The sequence below is a fragment of the Mandrillus leucophaeus genome, unplaced genomic scaffold, assembly GCF_000951045.1.
Source record: "Mandrillus leucophaeus isolate KB7577 unplaced genomic scaffold, Mleu.le_1.0 Scaffold22, whole genome shotgun sequence".
Classification (NCBI taxonomy): Eukaryota; Metazoa; Chordata; class Mammalia; order Primates; family Cercopithecidae; genus Mandrillus; species Mandrillus leucophaeus.
The window spans coordinates 3,968,961-3,988,902 of NW_012102254.1; the positions used below are offsets into that span (position 1 = coordinate 3,968,961).

Consider the following 19,942-nt stretch of genomic DNA (forward strand, 5'->3'; position numbering starts at 1 on the left):
CGCTCAGGTAAGGGCGCGACGGAGGGCGCGCGTCTGCGGACCGGTGTCTGTGCTCCACGCTTAGCCAGTCCAGGTGGGGGCTCCCACCTCTTGGCTGCCGCGGTCCCCGCCCAGCTCCTTGGTCCCAGCGGCAGTCATCCCCCGGCCGTCCGAATCCCTCGTAAGACCCCCCTCGATCGCCGCGGGGCTCACAGCGTCGTCCTCCTTACCTGGCTGCTAGCCGGCTCGGGTTTGGGGCAGCGCCCCGGGCCTGACCTGAGCCATGGTGCCAGGGCCACGGGGCCCCAGCCAGCAGGACAGACTGCCAGGAGGAGGTGACGCCGGCTGGTTAGGGCGGAAGGGCCCGACCCAGGATTCCAGGAGGTGGCCTTTTCGCATGGGAGTGGCATGGCAAATGCCTGGCGGCCGGAACAGGAGCTCGGGTCTGGGAAACTCCGGCGACTAAGTGTGTGCCTGGGCAGGGAGAGGAAGGGAAGCTGGGACATATGGGACAGCAGGGAGGGGTGCTTGCCTAGGACAAGAGGCTTGGAGCCACCGAGGGGCCGGGGAAGGGTGCAGCGGGGAGAGGCGAGCATGAGACTGAGGGATCAGGTGTGACAGTTCAGTGCCCCCTCCCTTGGGCAGTGCGTCTCTCTACTGTCCCCCACTGGGCACCAGATAACGAAGGGGCTTCCACAGCAGCCCATGAAAAAGCCTCCACAGAAGGCAGAACTTCCCTGCCTGTTCAGACCAGGAAATACCAGAGTGAGTGAGTGTCATGACAAGGTGTGTCAGGGACCTGAGGAGCCAGGCCTGGGAGAGGACAGGGGAGGCCCCAGTGACCCTGCCCCAGAGGGACCTAGCGTGGACAGAGGCCAGGAATGCAGAGGAGAGACCAGGTCTGGCTACTGGTTAGAGTGCCACAGGGGCAGCCGCTGACTCACCTGGGCACGCCGTGACTGGCCAGTTCTGTCCTCACCTCGCCCAACCCCACCCCACTCCGTGGGGAGCATCAGGGCTGCCTGAGGATAGCTATGAGGCAGGGCCCTGCCAGGATCTTGCTCTGTGCCTCAGGTGAGTTGCCCAACCTCTCTGAACCATCTAGCTAGGTGAACCTGGTGGGCTGGAGCCAGAGGTCTGGGTCTGAGCCCTGCACAAGTTCTACAGATAGGGTCTCTGGGCCCTCCCATTGTTCCTGGGCCTCTGTTTCCCTGTCTGTACATTGGGCACAGCCTGCCACTAAGGAACTTTTGAATTGGAGAGAGGGAGAGGGTGAGGAAGTCATGCCCTTGACTGGAAGGGGGAAGCTTAGGGATGGGACATGGGTTGGGGAGGGGGTACTCCTGCAGGACCCTCCTCATATTAAGGTTCAGCACCTCCTCCTCCTGCCCTGCAAATGTGCACACTCATGCACATTCACACTGCCTCACCCCTGCACTTACGCTCTCCTCGTCACTTCCAGGAGGAAGCCCCAGACTCCCTAGCCTGGGAGCTGGGCCCCTCAGGGTCACCTAACTAGAATCCCAGCTTCCACCACAGCCTTCCCCCCACCCACTGCCTTACCAGCCATGCTTAACTTCTGCCCATTCCTCTGAGTGGTGTGACTCAGTTTCCCAGGGTTAGAGATCCCTTTGGGGCCACAGATGTGGAAGACTCCCAGATTAACAGTTGCCAACTTGAGTCTGGAGGACTCACCCCAGTAGTCGTAGGCTGCTTTGTGGGGTGCGGAGTCTAAGGACCAGATCCCCACACCCAGAGAAGCCCCCTTCCACCTGTTTGTCCTTTTGAGGGGAGACTTAAGTAGTTTGAAAAGCTGTGATCTGCTTTGGCTGGGTGCAGTAGCTCACGCCTGTAATCCCAGAGCTTTGGGAGGCCAAGATGGGATGATCACTTGAGGCCAGGAGTTCAAGACCAGCCTGGTCAACATAGTGAGATCCTATCTCTAAAAAAACAAAACAAGTAAAAACAGAAAGAAATACAAATAAGAAGAAAAAAATGCTGTGATCTTGTTGAACCCCCATTTCGTAGAGGGGTGGCTGAGGTACAGAGAGGAGTAAGGCTGTGGATAAGTTGAGACATGACCAGGGCTGAGCAGCCAGATGAGGGCTGCTCCTGGGGGAGCAGCTGAGACTGAGCAGTGGGGACAAGGGACGGGAAGCCTGAGGAGGAGGGGCTGTCTCCAGGGTCAGAGAGCTCCTTGCCAAGGTATGGTGTCAGCTGGGGTCGTGGTGCTGGCCCCCCAGAGAGTGTAGGGATGTTGGTGTTCAAGTCTTCCTAACAGCGAGTTATTTACTGCAGTATCTTTTCAACTTGCACTGATCTGGTTCCTGGTCTGCATCTTCCATTCTAGCCTCACCCTTTCTTCCACCTCCCCAACCAGCCTTGGATATCCTCACCTCTTAGCTTAGACCCCAGCTGACTGCCAGCTAAGAGTGGAAAAGTCATCCCCAAAGGGCCTTTCCATTCCAGCAGTTTCGGGAGACATGGGTGAGAGTTAGGTGGGCCTGGCTGCACCCCTATTCCCTTGGCTGGGCTTTCATGGTCTGCCTGAAACTGACCTGGAGCCTCCTGTATCCTGGGGGCCTGGGTCTGCCTCAGGGGCCCACAGAGGGAGAAGAAGCTGCAGCACAGAAGTTGCAGCTGGGTGTCTGGTGGCTTCCCCTTCCTGCCTCTCCCTCTGCAGCCTCACCCTCCGAAGCAGCAGTAGCAGGAAAGGTGGGGCAGGAATGCCTGGCCTGGGCCCTTGGCCAGAGCTCTGAGGGACCCGCCCCACTCCATTCCAGAGTCAATTCACTGGGAGTTGTAGGCTCTGCCAGGGGCCTGGGATGCCCCCATGGCACTCTCGGGGCGGGGTGGCGAGGGGAGGGCTGAGACCCCTTCCCTTTCACCCTTTTAGGTCTGCCTGTGTCACCTGCCCATCATTGACTGCCCTGATTATGTCCCCTGCCCCACACAGGTTGGCTAACTCCAAAGCCCAGCATGTCAGAGACAAGGAGAGAGACAGTCTGCGGGTCTTGGGCTAAAAGACCCTGTAACTCTCTGCCCCAGATACCTGATCAGGTCATTTGGGCAGATGAACTTTGCCAAGTGAGGGTACCAGGGTCTGGTGGGGGAGGGGTTTGTTGGAGTAGAGGCTATAGCCTGGCTGTGGGGGTGGGTTTGAGCCCAGGCCTCTCTTCGCCCCTTCTTTTAGGCAGGATACCACATTCCCAGGTGATTCCTGCCTAATTGGAAGGTCCCTCTCACTCCAGGGCAGAAAATTTCAAGGCTTAAGCCCACCTGCCCACTCCAAGGGCCCCCTTCCATCCAGCAGGCACCCCTTCAGGGTGGATGGTTGTGATCAGTGATCCCTCTGTCTGGTTAGGGGACCATGGAGGGTCCAGGCTCCTATCCACATTGAACTCTCTCTCACTGCCTGGCACCATCTCCTCTGCAACTGTCATATGTTTATTCCCCCAAATGTTACTTTGGATCCCATCATTACCTTGCTCTAAAGTGTTCCATGGCTGTCCATGGGCGACTGAGGCACAGCGAAGCTGTGGTCCTTTGGGGTGCTGCTTGGTGGGCCACCCTCAGAGGCTGGTCCCTCACACCCATGAGCCTTTACTCTCAGGGTTCCCCCACTTGCCTGCTGGGTCCTCCCTTCCTTTTCATTTCTTGACCATCCTTTGTGGCTCTAGCAGGAGGCCTCCAGACTCCCCCATACCTCCAAAACTCTCCTTGCGTACACAGCCCTGTTGGGTGACAAGGAGTCCTGAACCATGGGCTAGAGGACAAGGCTGGGCTCCTCTGACAGCCTGGCCCTGTTTATAGAGACTGCAGAATCCCTGAGGGGAGACTTGATGGAAAGGGGCCAAGACCAGGGCACCACTAACACTACCCTGGGCACTTGGGATCCATGGTGGGTATTTGAGCAGAGGAAGGAGCAGGCCAAACTGGGCTTAAAGAACATCTACCCTTTGGGGAAGAAAGGGTTGCTTCCCTTGGCAGCTCTGAGCTCTCTCTCTCCTTCAAGGACCCCTCAGCTGGGCCCAGGCAGGGAGCAAGGCAGGGGTCAGTGGCCAGTCCAGGAGCTCCCCTTTGTGGTGATATGGGCTCACTGCTGAGTTCTGATATGGGTGGTCATGGACCTTGCTTCTGGGCACCCTGCCTGAGAGGATGGGCACTGGCCTTACTCCTGCCCGTGCTATCTAGCTGTAACCTGTGCCCTACACAGGAGGCCCTGAGTCTGACACCCGGCCATGTGCAACCCTGAGGAGGCAGCCCTGCTGAGGCTGGAGGAGGTCTTCTCAGCCACCCTCGCCCGTGTCAACAGCTATGTCCTCCAGCCCCTCCTCCCAGCCGGTGAGTCTAGGCTCTCTAGTGGGGAGGGAAGGGCACTGAGGAATGATCCCAGGGACAAGAGTCCTACCTTGTTGGACTCGCTGAGCCACAGCTTTCTCAACCTCAAATAGGAGTGGTGACACCTGGTATCAGCATCTTCTGATGGAGGTGGTGCGATCTCGGCTCACTGCAACCTCTGCCTCCCAGGTTCAAGCGATTCTTGTGCCTCAGCCTTCTGAGTAGCTAGGATTACAGATGCCTGCCACCATACCTGGCTAATTTTCATATTTTTAGTAGAGACGGAGGTTTTACCATATTGGCCAGGCTGGTCTTGAACTCCTGACCTCAAGTGATCCACCCGCTTCAGCCTTTCAAAGTGCTGGGATTATAGGCATGAACCACTGCACCAGGTCAGACTGCTCCTTTCTTAAAGGAACCCTGAGGGGCCAGGCCATGAACCTACCTGTAGCCCAGACCAGGCTGTGCAAAGAGATGGAATTCCTCCTCTCCCAGGGTAAAAGACTAGAGACTGCCGTTTGCTTGAATTTTCGTCTTGCTCCCACCTAGGGCACCTGGTGGTGCTGGGAGGGGAACAAGACTGACTGGAACACAGGATGCCTAGGTTTTACTTCCAGCTTAGGTCTCACTTGTGAGGCCTTGGTCAGGTGCCTCTGTGCATCTGTGAAATGGCAGAGAACTGTGTGACCCTGTGGACTCCACATTCTGGATCTGAGGAGTCCAGGATGAGGAAGCCCAGAGCCAGGGAGGAATTTGTGTATGTACTTAGTTCCCTGAGGCTGTCAGGTCAGGGGTGTCCCTGTTGAGTGAGGAGGTGGGTATGCACCCCTATTTCTTCCTCGAGGGTGCTGCCCACTGCTCCAGCCTGCCCTTCCCCTGCTCAGCTTTAGGCTTCACCAATTCTGTCCTGCGGATCCCAGGGATGCAGACCCTGCCACAGCTCCAGGGCTGGCCAGTGCTGGTGGCCCTCATGTGAACACCCGGGGTTTCTGCATGTTCCCCAGGAGATAGAGCCTACATCCTCCACTCACAGTGTGCCTGTGCTCCTGCCCCAGCCCCAGAGCCCTCGGATCCCTGGGGCAGAGAGTGCCTGCGGCTCTTGCAACAGCTGCACAAGAGTTCCCAGCAACTCTGGGAGGTGACGGAGGAAAGTCTGCACTCACTGCAGGAGAGGCTGCGCCACCCCGACTCCACTGGTCTGGAGTCCCTGCTGCTGCTGCGAGATGCTGACCGTGTACTGCAGGCCCACATAGAGTAAGACCACTGGAGGTGGGGCTGGGGCTCAGCCCTGGTGTCAGAGTGCCACCTGGCATTAAGGTTCACCTGGGAGTGGGGCTCACATGGATCAGGGTTCAGGCAAAGGTTTGGGCTCGGTCCGTTGTTGGTGCTCACCTGGGCTCAGCCTCACCTGGGCTTGAGTGTTCACCTGACAGCAGGCTCAGACACTCCAGACCTGAGGCTTGGGGCCTCCCAGGGAAGAGAGACTGTATGTTAGAAATGTCTTGTTGGCCCAGGAGTCAAGGTCTCCAGTGCCCAGAGCCAGGCCACTGTCTGGGCCCTCAGGGCTGCAACTGATTAGTGGGTGGGATCTGGGGATCCCAGGGACCAGGGGCTTAGGTCTGGGGCTGAGGACTGGGTTTGCAGGGTGTTCCCTGTGCTGCCTGCAGGTACATCGAATCCTACACAAGCTGCATGGTGGTGCAGGCCTTCCAGAAGGCAGCAAAGAGGAGAAGGTGAGCACAGGGCTGGTGCAGTGGCCCCTGATGGGGCGGGAGTGCCTGAGTGAGGGTGGGGTCAGGGAAGCCCCCTCCCCAGAGCAGTGGATGTCACAGTCCACGACTCATCCTGGAGGACTCCTGGCTCTACAAGTCTGCACAGATCCACACTGGAAGAGAAAGAGGGAAGGCCCAGTGAGGCCAGGAACAGAATCCAGACCCACTCCGGCTGGGCTGGCCTTGGGGCGGGGAAGGAGGGCGTCCCTTCAGGGTGGATGGTTGTGATCAGCAATCCCTTCATACTCTGAGATATTGCTCCTAAACGTGTGAGGGTAACTCGGGTACTGTGTTCATCTGACAGGGTAGAGGTTTTGAGCCTGGGGCTGGCCTTGGGGTCTGGGGGGATTAGCTGGGGCAGGGAGGTGGTGGTGTGGATGCAGGAATGGAGGAAGGGGTGAAGGTGGTGTGTGGCCCTCTACACACAGCGAGTATTGGCGGGGCCAGCGGAAGGCGCTGCGGCAGCTGTTGTCAGGTGTGAGCTCAGAGGGCTCGGTGGGTGCGTCGCTGGGCCAGGCCCTCCACCAGCCACTCACCCATCACGTGCAACAGTACGTGCTCCTCCTGCTGAGCCTCGGGGACACCATTGGGGAGGTAGGTACCAAGGGCAGCAGCATGTGGGGAAGCCGAGGGAAGGGAAGGATAGAGCCCAGACTCAGGGGACTCAGCCTGTACTCAGGAACCCTAGTACAAGAAAGACTCAGCCATGCCAGGATATGGGAGAGAGTTGAGGGAGTTACAGTCCTGTCCTGGGGTTTCCAGGGGACATGGGGGACATGGTCCAGCCCTGAGGAGGGGGTCCGAAGACATTGTTCTGCCCGAGGGAATCTTAGTGGGTGACAGCACTGCCCTTCCCTGCGGTGTCTGAGGCATGTGGCCCTGCCCTGGTAGAGCCAGCAGAGACCCAGAGAGCAGGCGTAGAATCATGTTCTGGGAGTGAGGACACGTGGGCCCAGGGCCGAGCTGGGGAAGCACCTTCATATTCTACCCACTGCCCCACCAGCAGAAGAGGAGCTGTCAGGGAGAAAAGGGCAAAGTCTGGCCTAGATTCAGGCCTCTCAACCAGCCGGGACCAGGACTGGGCTAGGGAAGATTCCAGTAAGCTCCCTGCTCACTGGCTGCCCTGTCCCTCTTCAGCATCACCCAACCCAGGAGCTGGTGGTGAACGCAGTCACCCTCTTTGGGAACCTGCAGTCCTTCATGAAGCAGGCGTTGGACCAGGCTGCAGCCACACAGGCTCTCTGGCACACCCTGAGAGGCCGGCCGAGGGTGAGTTGGGGGCCTAAGGGGCAGTTAGGGAGGGGGGTCCTTTTTGGGCATGGAACTGTTGGGGGCCTTGAGCTGCTTGCTGTATTCTCCGGGTCTCAGTTTCCCCATATGGAAGGGGGAGTGATGGCTGAAGCAGGAGGCCGTAAGGTCCCTCTGTCCAGCCATTCTTATCTGTCTGCTGAGCATGTCCTGGGCCAGGCCCTGACCTGGCCTAGGGAAGAGGCAATCAGCAGATTGCCTCTCGCCTGGGGATGTCACCGATCACACCCTTGCGTCGCTGCCCACCACGGCATGAATTGCCCCTGCAGGGAGGAGAGTCCCCTTTGCCCTGAGACTTGGACCTGGTGTGGAGAATTAGGAGACTAGGTGGAGGAATGAGAATTGCGGAAGGGAGGCAGGGGTGGCCGAGTACTGGGAGAGGACTGATAGGGGAATGGCTGGGGCCATGGCACAGAGGTGTGGGAGGGGGACACTGAAGCTTCATGAGAGCCAGGAATGTATAATCAGTGCATTTCTGTCCATCACTGACCCAGTGCATTTCTGTCCATCACTCCAGGTCTCCTGGAGGGGGTCTGTCGGGGGTGCCTGGGGTACAGGGGGAGGTGGCAGAGTGGCTGCCAGTTTGCAGGAAGAGGTGCCTAAGCCTTGTACTGTCCTCTTTGCCCCACCAGGATGTGCTCTGCACCCCTGCTCACAGACTCCTTCAGGACAGCCAGGACGTACCCGTGACGGTCGCACCGCTGCGGGCTGAGCGTGTGCTGCTCTTTGATGATGCCCTCGTCCTGCTGCAGGTTGGGGTGGGGCTGACCCGAGGTCTTAGGGCCACAGTAGGGTTCTGGGGTCTGGTCGGAAAAGGAGCAGGAGAGGGGCACGCTACTGGGACTGAGAACGTGGGCTTGGAGGGATAGTCAGGGACAGAAAGGCATTGTGTTGGGGAGGGGCAGTCCACTGGAGCTGTCCCCAGAGGAGCATGGGCTGAATGGAAATTCGGTCCAAGGTTTGTCCCAGCTTCAACCCTTCCCATCTGGTGTCCTTGGTTACATGTCTTCACCTTCGTTTTCCCATCTGGAATGTGGGGGTCATTATTAGTGAATTTGTTCTACAGTAGACGCCAGACAACTCTTAGTTCCCATTGTACTCAAGAGAGGAACCCCAGACAGGAAGTCATGGGTGACTGAGGGGTGACTAAGGAGGGCTGGATGAGAAGGCTTCTAGAGAAAAGTACCCCACAGGAGCAGTGCCTGGGCTTTCAGCATTGTGGAAGTCAGGAGGGAGCCAGGCCAGGGGCTGGGAATTGTTACACGGCCAGTCACCAACTCTGGCTCATCCCCCCGAAATCATGTCGTCCTGGTGAGGTCCACAGCGCTGTCTTCTCTGCCCCTTAGAAGGTTGGCCTGGAGCCCACTTGCAGACAGGTGGCGAGGGCCTGGCGGGAAGCTGCTGCCCAGCTTAGACCTGTGTCCCCTGAAGCCTGATTTTGGGGTTGGTTCTGATTTAGTTTGAATTCCCCTCCACTCCCAACTTCACACTCTGCTCCAGTGTGAAGCTACTGTCCCTTCCCTGTGCTAGCCCTCTCCGACCGCTGGACCTTTGAACATGCTGTTGTGCCTGGTGGGCCATCTCTTGTCCATGGCCTGCGGCTGGCAAGCTCCTCCTCACCCCTCAGGCCTAGGCCTCCCACCTCGTCCCTGTCCTGGTATGGAGCAGTGATTGGCCTGACTGGGCCGGGCAGGAAGTTGCTACACAAAATCTTCCCATAGGAAGGGGCTTTTTTTCTGGCTCTCAGATCAGGATGGCATTCTGGGTAGAAGGAACAGCAGGAGCAAAGGTTCACAGTGAGGAGAGGTCGGGGCAAGCTCGTGAAGGTGTGATTGCGGAGTGGCCGTGACAGCGTGGTGGTCTGTGAGGTCTCAAATGTTAGGCTCAGCAGTGTCTCAACCCCCAGGTAGTAGGAGCCGTAGAGAGGTTTCCAGCAGGGGTTGACCAGTTCCCAGCTTCATTTCCAGACCACTCTGGTGGCCACAGGGGGCTAGAGGCTGGTTCTGAGTTACTGGTCAAGCCCTGGGGTGGAAGGGACATGGAGCAGCTGTCCCTGAGTTGGGGAGCAAGCCAGGGGGGGAGAGGGACTCAGTGCTGGACGTGCTGGGCAGAATAGCCTCGGTGGCCATGCAGGGTTGAGCTTGGGGCAAGCCTGGGCCAGAGGGTAGGTAAGCATCTGGCCTGGGCTCCAAATGACGCCTGTGTCCATCCTCTTCCAGGGCCACAACGTCCACACCTTTGATCTGAAGCTGGTGTGGGTGGATCCTGAGCAGGACGGGTGAGCGACCCCCTTGGCTGACACCCCAGACCTTCCCTTTACCCCCATGACACCTGCCCACACCCTGGTACTCTGGCTTGGGCCCCTCCACCTTTCTGGACAGAGCTGGGGCCTACTCGTCACCTCCATCTGTCTAGGTGCACATTTCACCTCCTCACGCCTGAAGAACAGTTCTCCTTTTGTGCCAAGGACTCCCAGGGCCAGGTGAGTGTAGGTGAGCTGCGAACTGCGGGAGTAAGGTCACAGGACAGGGTAGGAAGAGGGCAGAAGTGTGCAACCCTGCAGGGCCCCACAGGAGTGCTGGTGAGTGTCTGGCAGGCCTCTGGGGACCTGGTGAGAGGAAATTGGGGTCAGGCATTAGAATGCCAAAAAGAACAGGGTATTTTTCTTTCTAAAGACAGAATTGGGTCCTGTGTTGATCCCTGCCCTGAGGTCTTGTTTGTCCTCTGGGCAGGCCCTGCAACTGCAGAGGAGGATCTCAGGCTGGGTGGGGGCCCCAGAGGGCAGCAGGGAGCAGTTGAAGGGCCCCCCAGGTGACAAAACGGAGTAGGGGTGGAGGGTGGAGGGGTGGTACCTGGAGCTACCCCAGAAGGCTTCTTGGAGGGAAAGCCTCCAGCAGCAGTGATCTCTTCCCCGTGTTCCCCCTCCCACCAGGCAGTCTGGCAGTGGAAGGTGACCCAGGCCGTTCGACAGGTCCTGCGTGGGAAGAAGGACTTCCCTGTGCTGGGGGCTGGCCTGGAGCCCTCCCAGCCTCCTGCCTGCCGCTGTGCAGAATATACCTTCCGCGCAGAGGGCCGGCTTTGCCAGGCCACCTATGAGGGCGAGTGGTGCAGGGCCCGGCCCCATGGCAAGTGAGTGGCTGGAGCTCTGGGTGGCAAGGTGGGGCTCTGTGGGGGCGGGGGCAGAGAGCAGCACACAAACCTAACTGTCTCAGGACATGCACCAGGAGCAGTTACTCTCTGTGGACAGTCAATTCTCAGACTGCCTCGTAAGTCGCCTCAGACTAGGCCTGGCCCAGAGACGGTCTGTGCCAAATAAAGTCTTGATGGTGACACTAGAGGACAAGGGGCAGCAACCATGCCCTGGCCTTAGAGCCTGCAGGTGCCATTCCATTCTTAGGAGGGTGGGAGAACAATTCTCACATCCGTACCGGATTGTCTGGTGGTGGTGAAATGGCTTGCACACATTCTGTCGCCGTCAGTCCTCATAAAGACGCTCTGTATGGAGTGCTTTTACGCATTTCATAGGTACAGACACTGAGGCCCGGTGATGGGCATGACCTGCCCAAGGTCTCAGGGCAAATGATGGGGTGAGTCGGCCTCAATCACAGGTCTGTGTGACCCCATAGACAGGCAAGCCTTTACAGAGCATGTGGTCCCACCCCATGCCACAGTTGGGAAAACAGACCCAGAGAGCAGAAGGGACTCGCAAGGCTACACTCTCAAGCACCTCTGCTAGTTTCTAATACCCTGCCTCCTTTCAGAAAGGGCTCGAGACGACTTATGAACAGAGGGACAGAAAAAACACAGAAATGGGGAGAAGGATGGTAGAAACCCCACTGACTAGCATTAAACTTGAGCTTGATGCTTAGCTCTGAGTTTCCTGTTGGTCAAGGGAAAAAGGGAACCTAGATGTCTCCAGGGCTTTCTCTATGGGATGTGGTGAGTGTGCCCCATGAGGCTGCTGGTACAGTTGGGCCAAGAGTAGAAAAGGGCTAAAGGGGCTTTCTGCAGGGGATGTTTGGAGCTCAGACAAGAGGGCTGGGTTGGTGCAGAGAGCCCAGTCCAAGGGAATAGAAAGGGAGAGTGTCTGAGAAAGTAGGTGGCTGAGGTTGCTGAGGGATGGGTGGGCCTGAGGCTCGTGAACCTCCACTATGTTCCAGGGGAACCCTGAAATGGCCAGATGGGCGGAATCACGTGGGGAATTTCTGCCAGGGCCTGGAGCATGGGTAAGGCTGGCTGGGGCTGCTGCTGGGAGGCTTGTGGTCGGAGGGGAGTGCTTTCCTCCCCTGCTGTGGTCGCCAGCCTGGCCCCATCCTGAATTCCCAAACCTCAAGCAGGAACTTAGAGACAATCTGGTCCGGCCTGCCTCACTGTACAAAAGGGGAACCGAGGGCCTGAATGGGGGCCCGTCTGAGCTCGAGGTCATGAGGGAGTGGTACAGGCCAAAAGGTGCTCTATGGTGCCCGGGGACAGGCTGAAGGGAGGGGTCCTGACAGGGGCCCTTTGAAGAACAGGAAGACTGAGGGCCTCTGAGAGTCTCCCTATTGTCCGGAAGGCTCCTTGGGGGCCGGGATGCTCCTGGGTAGCATGGAGTAGGCATGATGGGCGTCTCAGGTCAGGGCTGATCCCCATCCCCACAACCATGCTGTCAGCTTCGGCATCCGCCTGCTGCCGCAGGCCTCTGAGGACAGGTTCGACTGTTACAAGTGCCACTGGCGAGAAGGCAGCATGTGCGGCTACGGCATCTGTGAGTAAGTGACCCTGGCTGGGGGCTCGTGGGATGGGCCCACCCTCTGGGCCGAGCTCCATGAGGCAGAGTTCGCTGTTGATGGCCCTCCCCAGGTACAGCACCGATGAGGTGTACAAGGGCTACTTCCAGGAGGGCCTGCGGCACGGATTTGGGGTCCTTGAGAGTGGTCCGCAGGCCCCCCAGCCCTTCAGGTACACAGGCCATTGGGAGAGGGGCCAGAGGAGCGGCTATGGCATCGAGGAAGATGGTGACAGGTGAGTGCCCTGCAGCTCCCACTCCGAGGGCGGAGGGATGGACAGGGCCCTCACAGACCAGATTGTTGCAGGACACAGGCTCCTGTTTGTCTTCCGCTATGTATCTCTTAAGCTCCTCACTTCCCCTCCAGTCCCTCGGTTGCCACGGAGGCTCAGGCTGAGGGAATCCTGGTCACGCTGACTGCAGGGTCACCCCCGCCCCTCACCCCTCCTCATGGTGTTGGACAGGCATTTCTGACCCCCTGCTCTGTCACGTCTAAAAACTGCAGCCCTTGCTGGCTCTCTGGGCTGTGTGATAAAGCCCTGGATCCTTGGCCTGGCAATCACGGCCTTGCCTGCTTCTCTAACCTCACCCCAGCTGCTTCTCCTATGCACCCCTCCAGCCTTTCTGGACCACTGAAGTCCCTACGTATCCATCACATGCTCCTGCCTCCATGGCTTTGCATACACTCCTATTCCACCTGTCCTTCCTGCCGCCTCTACAGAGAAGCCTCCTAGATGCCCTTCCCAGGCTGCCTGCCTCCCTCCTCTACCCTCTGTTCCTCTTGGGGGTCCTGATCCCTCTGACCTTGTGTCTGTTGAGTGGATTCAGGTGATGTCACTGCCCCTTATCTGCACTCCCTGCTGCCCCGTGCCAGCAGAGTGCCCAGGAGGTGCATGGGAATGAGTCTGATCCAACTCTGGCCACATTCCTCTCCCTGCAGAGGCGAGCGCTACATCGGCATGTGGCAGGCTGGTCAGCGCCATGGCCCGGGGGTCGTGGTCACCCAGGCAGGTGTCTGCTACCAGGGCACCTTCCAGGCAGACAAGACGGTGGTGAGCAGAGTGTGTCCTGGGCTACCCCTCTCTTTGCACCCCACTCCCGCTGGGGGCCCTGAGGCTGAGCTGAGGCTTTTCAGGGAGGGATGGGAAAGGGGGCTGTGTTCCTGGGTGCTGGAGGGAGCCAGAACCTGGGCAGGAAGCCAGCTCTACCACCCCCCTCCCCTGGCCCTGGCCAGTCCCTGCTCTGCGTGACCTCGGTTTCCCCATCAGCAACTCAGGTTAAGAATACTTACCATAGACTCAATGAACTAGCAAGAATCGAGTGCTTACTCGTGATGATGCATTAGCTGACATTCATAGAGTCCTAACTTGACACCTGGCTCTGGGCTAAGCTCCCACCCTGATCCTGTGGGATCCTCCCAAGAGCCCTGCAGGTTGATGTCATTATTATCCCCAGTGTGTCCCTAGTGAATGACAAATGAGAGGCTCAGAGGGATCAGAGGACCTGCTCCATGTCACCTTCACTGAGTGGCAGAGCTGACACTCACACCCTGGTCTGCTGAGCCTCGCCGCCGAGCCTGGGACTCCCACGTTTGCCTCACCCATACCCTTCCAGGTGCTTGGGGAATGTGGGGCTCTGGCTGATGGCTGCTCTTGTTATTACGGTCTGTTGGTTTGTTTATGCTCTACTTCATTCTCGAAAGGACTGAAGGAGGCCTTCAAGGAAAGAGGAAGAAAAGGGAAGAATAAGTACGCAAAATAGATTTGGAAATAAGCTGAACACTAATTGTATCCCTTTCGGCTCTGAGCTTCCTAGCGGCCCATGGGCCAAGGGAGCCTGGTCAGCTCTGCCATTCCCAGGGCCAGTGACAAGCAGGGAAGCAGGAATGTTTCAGAGAAAGCCCCACATTTCTTGAGCTCCCAAGGGCTTCCTGAAGAAGCCACTGGGGTGAGGAACCAGGGTAGAGGGTGTCATTTGGGGAAATCCACGGATGGGGTGCATGGGGCTGATGCTCAGCAGGCCAAAGGCTAGAGTCCTAATTAGGTACAGTCCTGTGGGGCATGATGAGGCTCAGGGCCCCTCTCCCCATGTGTCAGGGCACACCTCCCTTCTTTTGCCATCTGTCTCCACCCTGAGTTTCCTGGCCCTTCCTCACCCACTGTTTCTACCCTCCCTGGCTTCCTCTCTCCAAGGGTCCAGGCATCCTCCTCTCTGAAGACGACTCCCTGTATGAGGGCACCTTCACCAGGGACCTGACCCTCATGGGGAAGGTGAGGACCACCGAGGCCCCGCTCCACACCCTGCTGAGGCCTTGGCTGGGGTCCCCACTCGGACTCAGGGCTAGGGGTACAGGCAGATGGGGGAGCAGGCAGGGGAAGGCCTGTCACACCTCCCTGAGAGCCAAGGGGTGAGCACAGTGACTGCACCCTGCCACAGAGTTGCGATTGATTCTGGAGTGAGGTGAGAGGGGACCAGTGGCCTTGCCTGCTATCCAGAGGGTACTGACTGTGTCCCCCTGTACCCTCCTAGTTCAGAATACATGCCCTCCACCAGCACCAGTGACTGGAGCAGCTGTCCCTGGAGGCACTGGCCTTCATTGTGTGCCTCCCTGAGCTGACCCAGGAGAAGGCAATGTGTCCCCGCTGGGGCCTTTGGAAATGTAGGGGTCGTTTTGGTTTCATAATGACTGGAGCAAAGGGGTGGAGATTGGGTTCTATGAATGGCACAGCCCCATGCGGCGAGACACCTCCCTCCTCAGGCGTTGCCTGTCCCTGGGCTTACTCCCACCCCAGCCCCTCAGTGGTGGTCTCCCCACTCTTGCCTGTGAATCGCTTCTCCATCCCTCTCCTCTTCCTACCTCAGAGGCGAGCGAGCCCCTGAGACATGGGCACAGCTGTTGGTATGGGGGCTCTGGCAGGCGTAGAGGATTATGAACCCCTCAGTGTGGGGCAGCTTGAATGGATGGCGGGAGGCCTGCTCCTCAGTCTTTAGCCTCTCTGACACTGATGGACAGGCATGCGGCCTGTCACGATTGACTGGAAGGGTAACTGGGCAGACAGACATCCCTGCCCCTTCTCCTGACTCCCAGGGCAAGGTCACCTTCCCCAATGGCTTCACCTTGGAGGGCTCGTTTGGCAGTGGGGCAGGGAGAGGACTGCACACACAGGGTGTGCTGGACACAGCTGCCCTCCCACCGGACCCGAGCAGCACCTGCAAGAGGTGAGTGCCTGGCCCCTGTGGCTCTGGGCCTATCTGGGGATATGTCTGTGTTTCTACACCAAGGACTCACATCTCATCAGAGGGGCCTTTTTGCACCCCCCTCTTAGCACTCTAGAGAGTCCAGAGACCGCAGGGTGTACAACTCCAGTCAGAGACTTGGAATCAGGGGCTGTGTGGATATAATGCTGTACACCACAAAACTGTAGGGAAAATATTATTTGTAGGCTTTGCTTAGGTACTGCTTTTTTTTTTTTTTTTTGTCTCGAAAGAATACAATACGGTTTACAAACCAAACATACAGGAAAAAAATATAGAAAATAAGAGCATGTGTTAACCTTAAAAGAAAGGGATAGGCAAACATGTCCTACAGCATTTACAACTGATCATTAAGCCTGGCTCTGAGTTTCCTGGCAGCCAAGGCAAAGAAGGAAACTTGCTAAGTGGAATCACAGGCATTATCAAGGAGTATTTGAGAGGAGGATAGATTTCTTTTCCTCTAGGGACAGAGTTCCTTCTTGGAAAACGGTTGCTGTTGTTGCGTCTATTGAGGAAGACTCAGTATTGCACAGAGGAAGGAATCTCTGTGGGTGGCAGTTCTAATGAGAAGTGGTCCCAGGCAGCATTTCAGATGTAGGGAGGGAGTATAGTTGACTACTTGGCCTGCTGTCCCTGCATGCTGCTTCTCCCTGACAGCAGGAGCTGAGAGTGGACAGCAATCCCTAGGGGCAGGCCCCAGCCCAGGTGTGGGTGTGGGCTGCGTGTAGCCTACAAGCATGACACTGGAGTGCAGGGCTCCATTAGACACATGCAGCCAGGCCCCAGCCTGTTGGCCAAGGTGGGATCAATGGTAGGAAGGAACTGGCTGTAAGGGAGGGCAGAGAGGGATGTCTTGGAGGGGAATCCCAGACTTTGGGCACTGGTCTCTCTTGGGCCAAGACCCACTCTCTGGCTTGGCCTTCAGATCTGCGCACCTTTCTGTCTCCATCTTTCCAGGATTCCATATGCTTCTGTGTCTCTTCTGGTCACAGGGTAGATTCTCTCTGTCCCTTTCTCTGCTGCTCTTCCTCCTGGAGCTGTGGAGGTCAGCCCCCTCTGCATGGTTCAATCCATCCACCCTTCCTGGGGCTTGATCCTGGGCCAGGCTGGTACCCCACCCCTCCAAGGGCCTGGGCAGAGTCCTGCCTACCTCAGCTCCATCTCTCCCTGCCCCATCACCCACCCTCCATCCCCATCACAGGCAGCTGGGCGTGGGTGCCTTCCCTGTGGAAAGCCGCTGGCAGGGAGTCTACAGGCCCTTCTGGAACTTTGTGTGTGCTGGCTGCCCCAGGGACCTGCAGGAGGCCCTGCTGGGCTTCGACGTGCAGAACTCCAGGGAGCTGCGCAGGTCTCAGGATTACCTGTGCTGCGAGAGGTGAGGCCAAGCTGCGTGCACATGCACAGGTCAGGGTGGGCTGGGGAGGGCTTCCTGCGGGGAGGGAGCTGGGCGCAAGTGTGGGTAAGGGACGCTGTGTGTGGTGCCCAGGACCCAGCCCGAGGACAGTGTGGGCAGTATGGAAGACATCCTGGAGGAGCTGCTACAGCACCGGGAACCCAAGGCCCTGCAGCCGTACCTCAGGAAGGTGAGAACCCTGCCAGGGTGGCCAAGGGGGTGACATTCTCACTGCCCCTGGTGGGGAAGGGCTCCGATTTTTCATAGCAGGGTGCTGACTGAAGGGGACAGGCCTGTGGGTCCCTTGTCCTCAGAGGGCCTCGGTGTTCCCATCTATGAGATAGGAGAAGTGTCGGGAGGCTGGTGTGGGCATGCTGTGCTCCAGACCCTGGCACTTAGTCTCTCTCCATTGTCTACGCACTGGCCCAGGCTCTGAGCAACTCACTGCACCCTCTGGGAAAGCTGCTCCGGACACTGATGCTAACCTTCCAGGCTACCTACGCGGGTGTCGGGGCCAACAAGCACCTGCAGGAGCTGGCCCAGGAGGAGGTGAAGCAGCATGCCCGCGAACTCTGGGCTGCCTACAGGTGAGCTCGGTGGCACATGGGACAGCCACTGCCCTGTGACACCAGTCTGCCCTTCCCAGGCATCAGTTCTGCCTTGAATCTGGGAGGAATGCCAGGTGTCTGATTCAACAACAAACCAGACCCTTGGTCAGTGTGCAGCTGCCGAGCAAAGGGGTTAGAGGGTGCAGCAAGGCCCAGCTGCAGCCCTCAGCTAGAGTCCAAGTCCCAGCCAGGCCCTGGGCTGACTCTGACCCCGGGCACTCTCACCCCACTGTAGGCTAAGCTTGACCCTAGACTTGGAACACACCTGCAATCCCAGGCTGGGCTGTGACCCCATGAAACACTGCAAATAGAAGCCTTAGATGCTATAGTTCCTTCTGCTGCTGGGGTTCCAGGCTTCTCAGGCTACCATCCTGGAGCTCCAACCTTCTAACTTCTGTGGTTTGAGAAGAGGAACCCTACAGGCCGTGTCCACAGTTCTGAGACGCTGCCTGCTCTTGCCTTTGTTGACTGGCAGTGGAGCTCCAGTTCTGTGGGAGGTGGCAGCCACACCATTTCTCTCTCCTTGGCTCACAGGGGTCTGCTTCGAGTTGCCTTACAGCGCAAGGGCCAGGCCCTGGAGGAAGATGAAGACACAGAGACAAGGTGACTGGCCCAGGCCTCCTTGGGGCCTGCCGAGTCCAGGGAGGCCTCATGCATCTGCTCCTAGGACCTCCCTTGGGGAAAGAGGTGCTTCTGGGGAAGTGCTGGGCATTCACTCTATTGACCAAGCACTCTGCATTGATCGTTTGTGGATTAGAATGACCCATGACCTCTGTTCTGTGAGGAACCAGAGGGAGGGGGCACTGCTACAATACACTGAATGCATCTTTATTCTAAATGTATGATCCCAGTCTCATCTTTTCCATGCAGAGGATGAGTAGCTCCCCGAGGCACCCTCTTCTCCCTGCACACAGATGGGGAAACCAAGGGCTGGTAGGGATGAGTCTGAGGTTATATAGGAGTTAGGTGGGTCATTAAATCTGTCTCCCCCTATCCCTGGAGCAAACCTTACAATTTGCCTTTAGGTTCCAGACCTGAAGATGTTCTTGATCAGAGAGGCCTTCCTGTCACTGCATTGCAGGAGGGGGGAGATGGGGTTAGACATTAGGGAGAACTCCCCGCCTGGAGTCCTAGCACAGCAAACCAGGAGGTGGAACTGAATCAGCCTGGAATGGCTGCTGAGAGCTTGGCTGCAAGTTGCTGGCCCATCTGGGGCCCTGGTTTTGCTTTCAGTCAAATGGGGATCAAACTCCTGTCCCACCTGCCGTCTTGGTTGTCAAAGTCAAAGGAGGGAATGAAGTTATGAATTGAATTGGGCAAATCATGGCTGAGAACAGGCTTGGAAAAGGTTTTCTGGGGAGGAGGAGGCTGGAGGCTGGAGAGGAGGCTAGAGGCCGGGACACTGTTTGTTGTGGAACTACGAGCTCTTTGAGAGGTGACTCCTAGTAGTAATCCTAGACCCCACCTTGATCATCCCAATCTGTTCCGGTCTCCCCATCAGAGACCTCCAGGTACATGGATTGGTGCTGCCCCTCATGCTGCCCAGCTTCTACTCAGAGCTCTTCACGCTCTACCTGCTGCTTCATGAGCGGGAGGACAGCTTCTACAGCCAGGGCATCGCCAACCTGAGCCTCTTTCCCGATACGCAACTGCTGGAGTTCCTGGATGTGCAGAAGTAAGCCTTCCCTCCCGCTGTGCCGTGTTAGCCAGGACTCTGGCATAGCAGATGACACAGACTCGACTCAGATTGTCTTCAACCTAAAGGTGGGGCTGGGGTTGACAGGTTCATGTACCCACCAAGTTCTAAGCTTATGCATTCAGCTGTGGCTGGATCTAGGTGTTCAACTGAACGACAGAGGGAAGCACTTTCCATTTCTCTCTGTTGGTCCTTCTCAGGCTGCCCCTTGTGGTGACAAACACCATAAGCACCAACCTCTCAAGGTTCATACCCTCCCAGCTCCACTCCCAGAGTCCCCACAGAGGAGCTGGCATTGCCTTCCAACAGCTTCCACAGAGCCCCTGAAGTCCCTTGCTGGCTCAGCTTGGGTCTTGAGCCCACCCCTGAATGCCAGCCGTGATTGACCAGGCCTGCCTGAATATCCACTGCTGAGGCTGGGGCAAGATCACCTGCTCTGAGCACTTGGACTAAGAGTAGGGGAGAGGAGGTCCCTCAGGGGAAACCGAAGACTGCTCTGGGTGCAAGTCGGGAGGTGTTTACCACACCCCAGGGCCTCCCTTCCACCCTCAGTCTCCAAAACGTCCTTTCTCTTCAGTGTCCCATCTATCCATTGATGCCACAAGTGACCCCACTGTCCCCATTAGAGGGAACGGGCACTCTCTCTGCTCCCACATCCAGGTCTCCTTTGTTACACAGGGATGGTGCTTCCCACCCACCCTGCAAATCCCTGTTTCTTCCTCTATCTTGGTGACTGTGTCCTGCATCTGACCAGCCACCAGCCTAGAGACCTGGCTGCCAGTGCTTCCCAAGCGTGCCCCACCTCCCTTACCGCCTCAGTGT

At 57.8% G+C, this 19,942-nt stretch overlaps 1 protein-coding gene across 1 annotated transcript in view; it reads left to right on the forward strand.

The window, feature by feature from the left end:
- The window catches only part of ALS2CL (ALS2 C-terminal like), a 24,786-nt gene continuing 4,844 nt past the window's right edge, over positions 1 to 19,942 (forward strand). The window contains exons 1-22 of the mRNA XM_011981054.1: positions 1 to 160; positions 4,196 to 4,323; positions 5,376 to 5,574; positions 5,988 to 6,053; positions 6,521 to 6,686; positions 7,230 to 7,361; positions 8,033 to 8,152; positions 9,620 to 9,678; positions 9,816 to 9,882; positions 10,333 to 10,529; positions 11,561 to 11,626; positions 12,053 to 12,151; positions 12,243 to 12,404; positions 13,109 to 13,220; positions 14,361 to 14,438; positions 15,257 to 15,387; positions 16,625 to 16,798; positions 16,910 to 17,006; positions 17,246 to 17,403; positions 17,959 to 18,027; positions 18,926 to 19,099; positions 19,611 to 19,620. Of these exons, the coding sequence (XP_011836444.1) occupies positions 4,221 to 4,323; positions 5,376 to 5,574; positions 5,988 to 6,053; positions 6,521 to 6,686; positions 7,230 to 7,361; positions 8,033 to 8,152; positions 9,620 to 9,678; positions 9,816 to 9,882; positions 10,333 to 10,529; positions 11,561 to 11,626; positions 12,053 to 12,151; positions 12,243 to 12,404; positions 13,109 to 13,220; positions 14,361 to 14,438; positions 15,257 to 15,387; positions 16,625 to 16,798; positions 16,910 to 17,006; positions 17,246 to 17,403; positions 17,959 to 18,027; positions 18,926 to 19,099; positions 19,611 to 19,620 (2,439 nt within the window). The 5' untranslated portion in view covers positions 1 to 160; positions 4,196 to 4,220. The remainder of the gene's footprint in view (positions 161 to 4,195; positions 4,324 to 5,375; positions 5,575 to 5,987; positions 6,054 to 6,520; positions 6,687 to 7,229; positions 7,362 to 8,032; positions 8,153 to 9,619; positions 9,679 to 9,815; positions 9,883 to 10,332; positions 10,530 to 11,560; positions 11,627 to 12,052; positions 12,152 to 12,242; positions 12,405 to 13,108; positions 13,221 to 14,360; positions 14,439 to 15,256; positions 15,388 to 16,624; positions 16,799 to 16,909; positions 17,007 to 17,245; positions 17,404 to 17,958; positions 18,028 to 18,925; positions 19,100 to 19,610; positions 19,621 to 19,942) is intronic.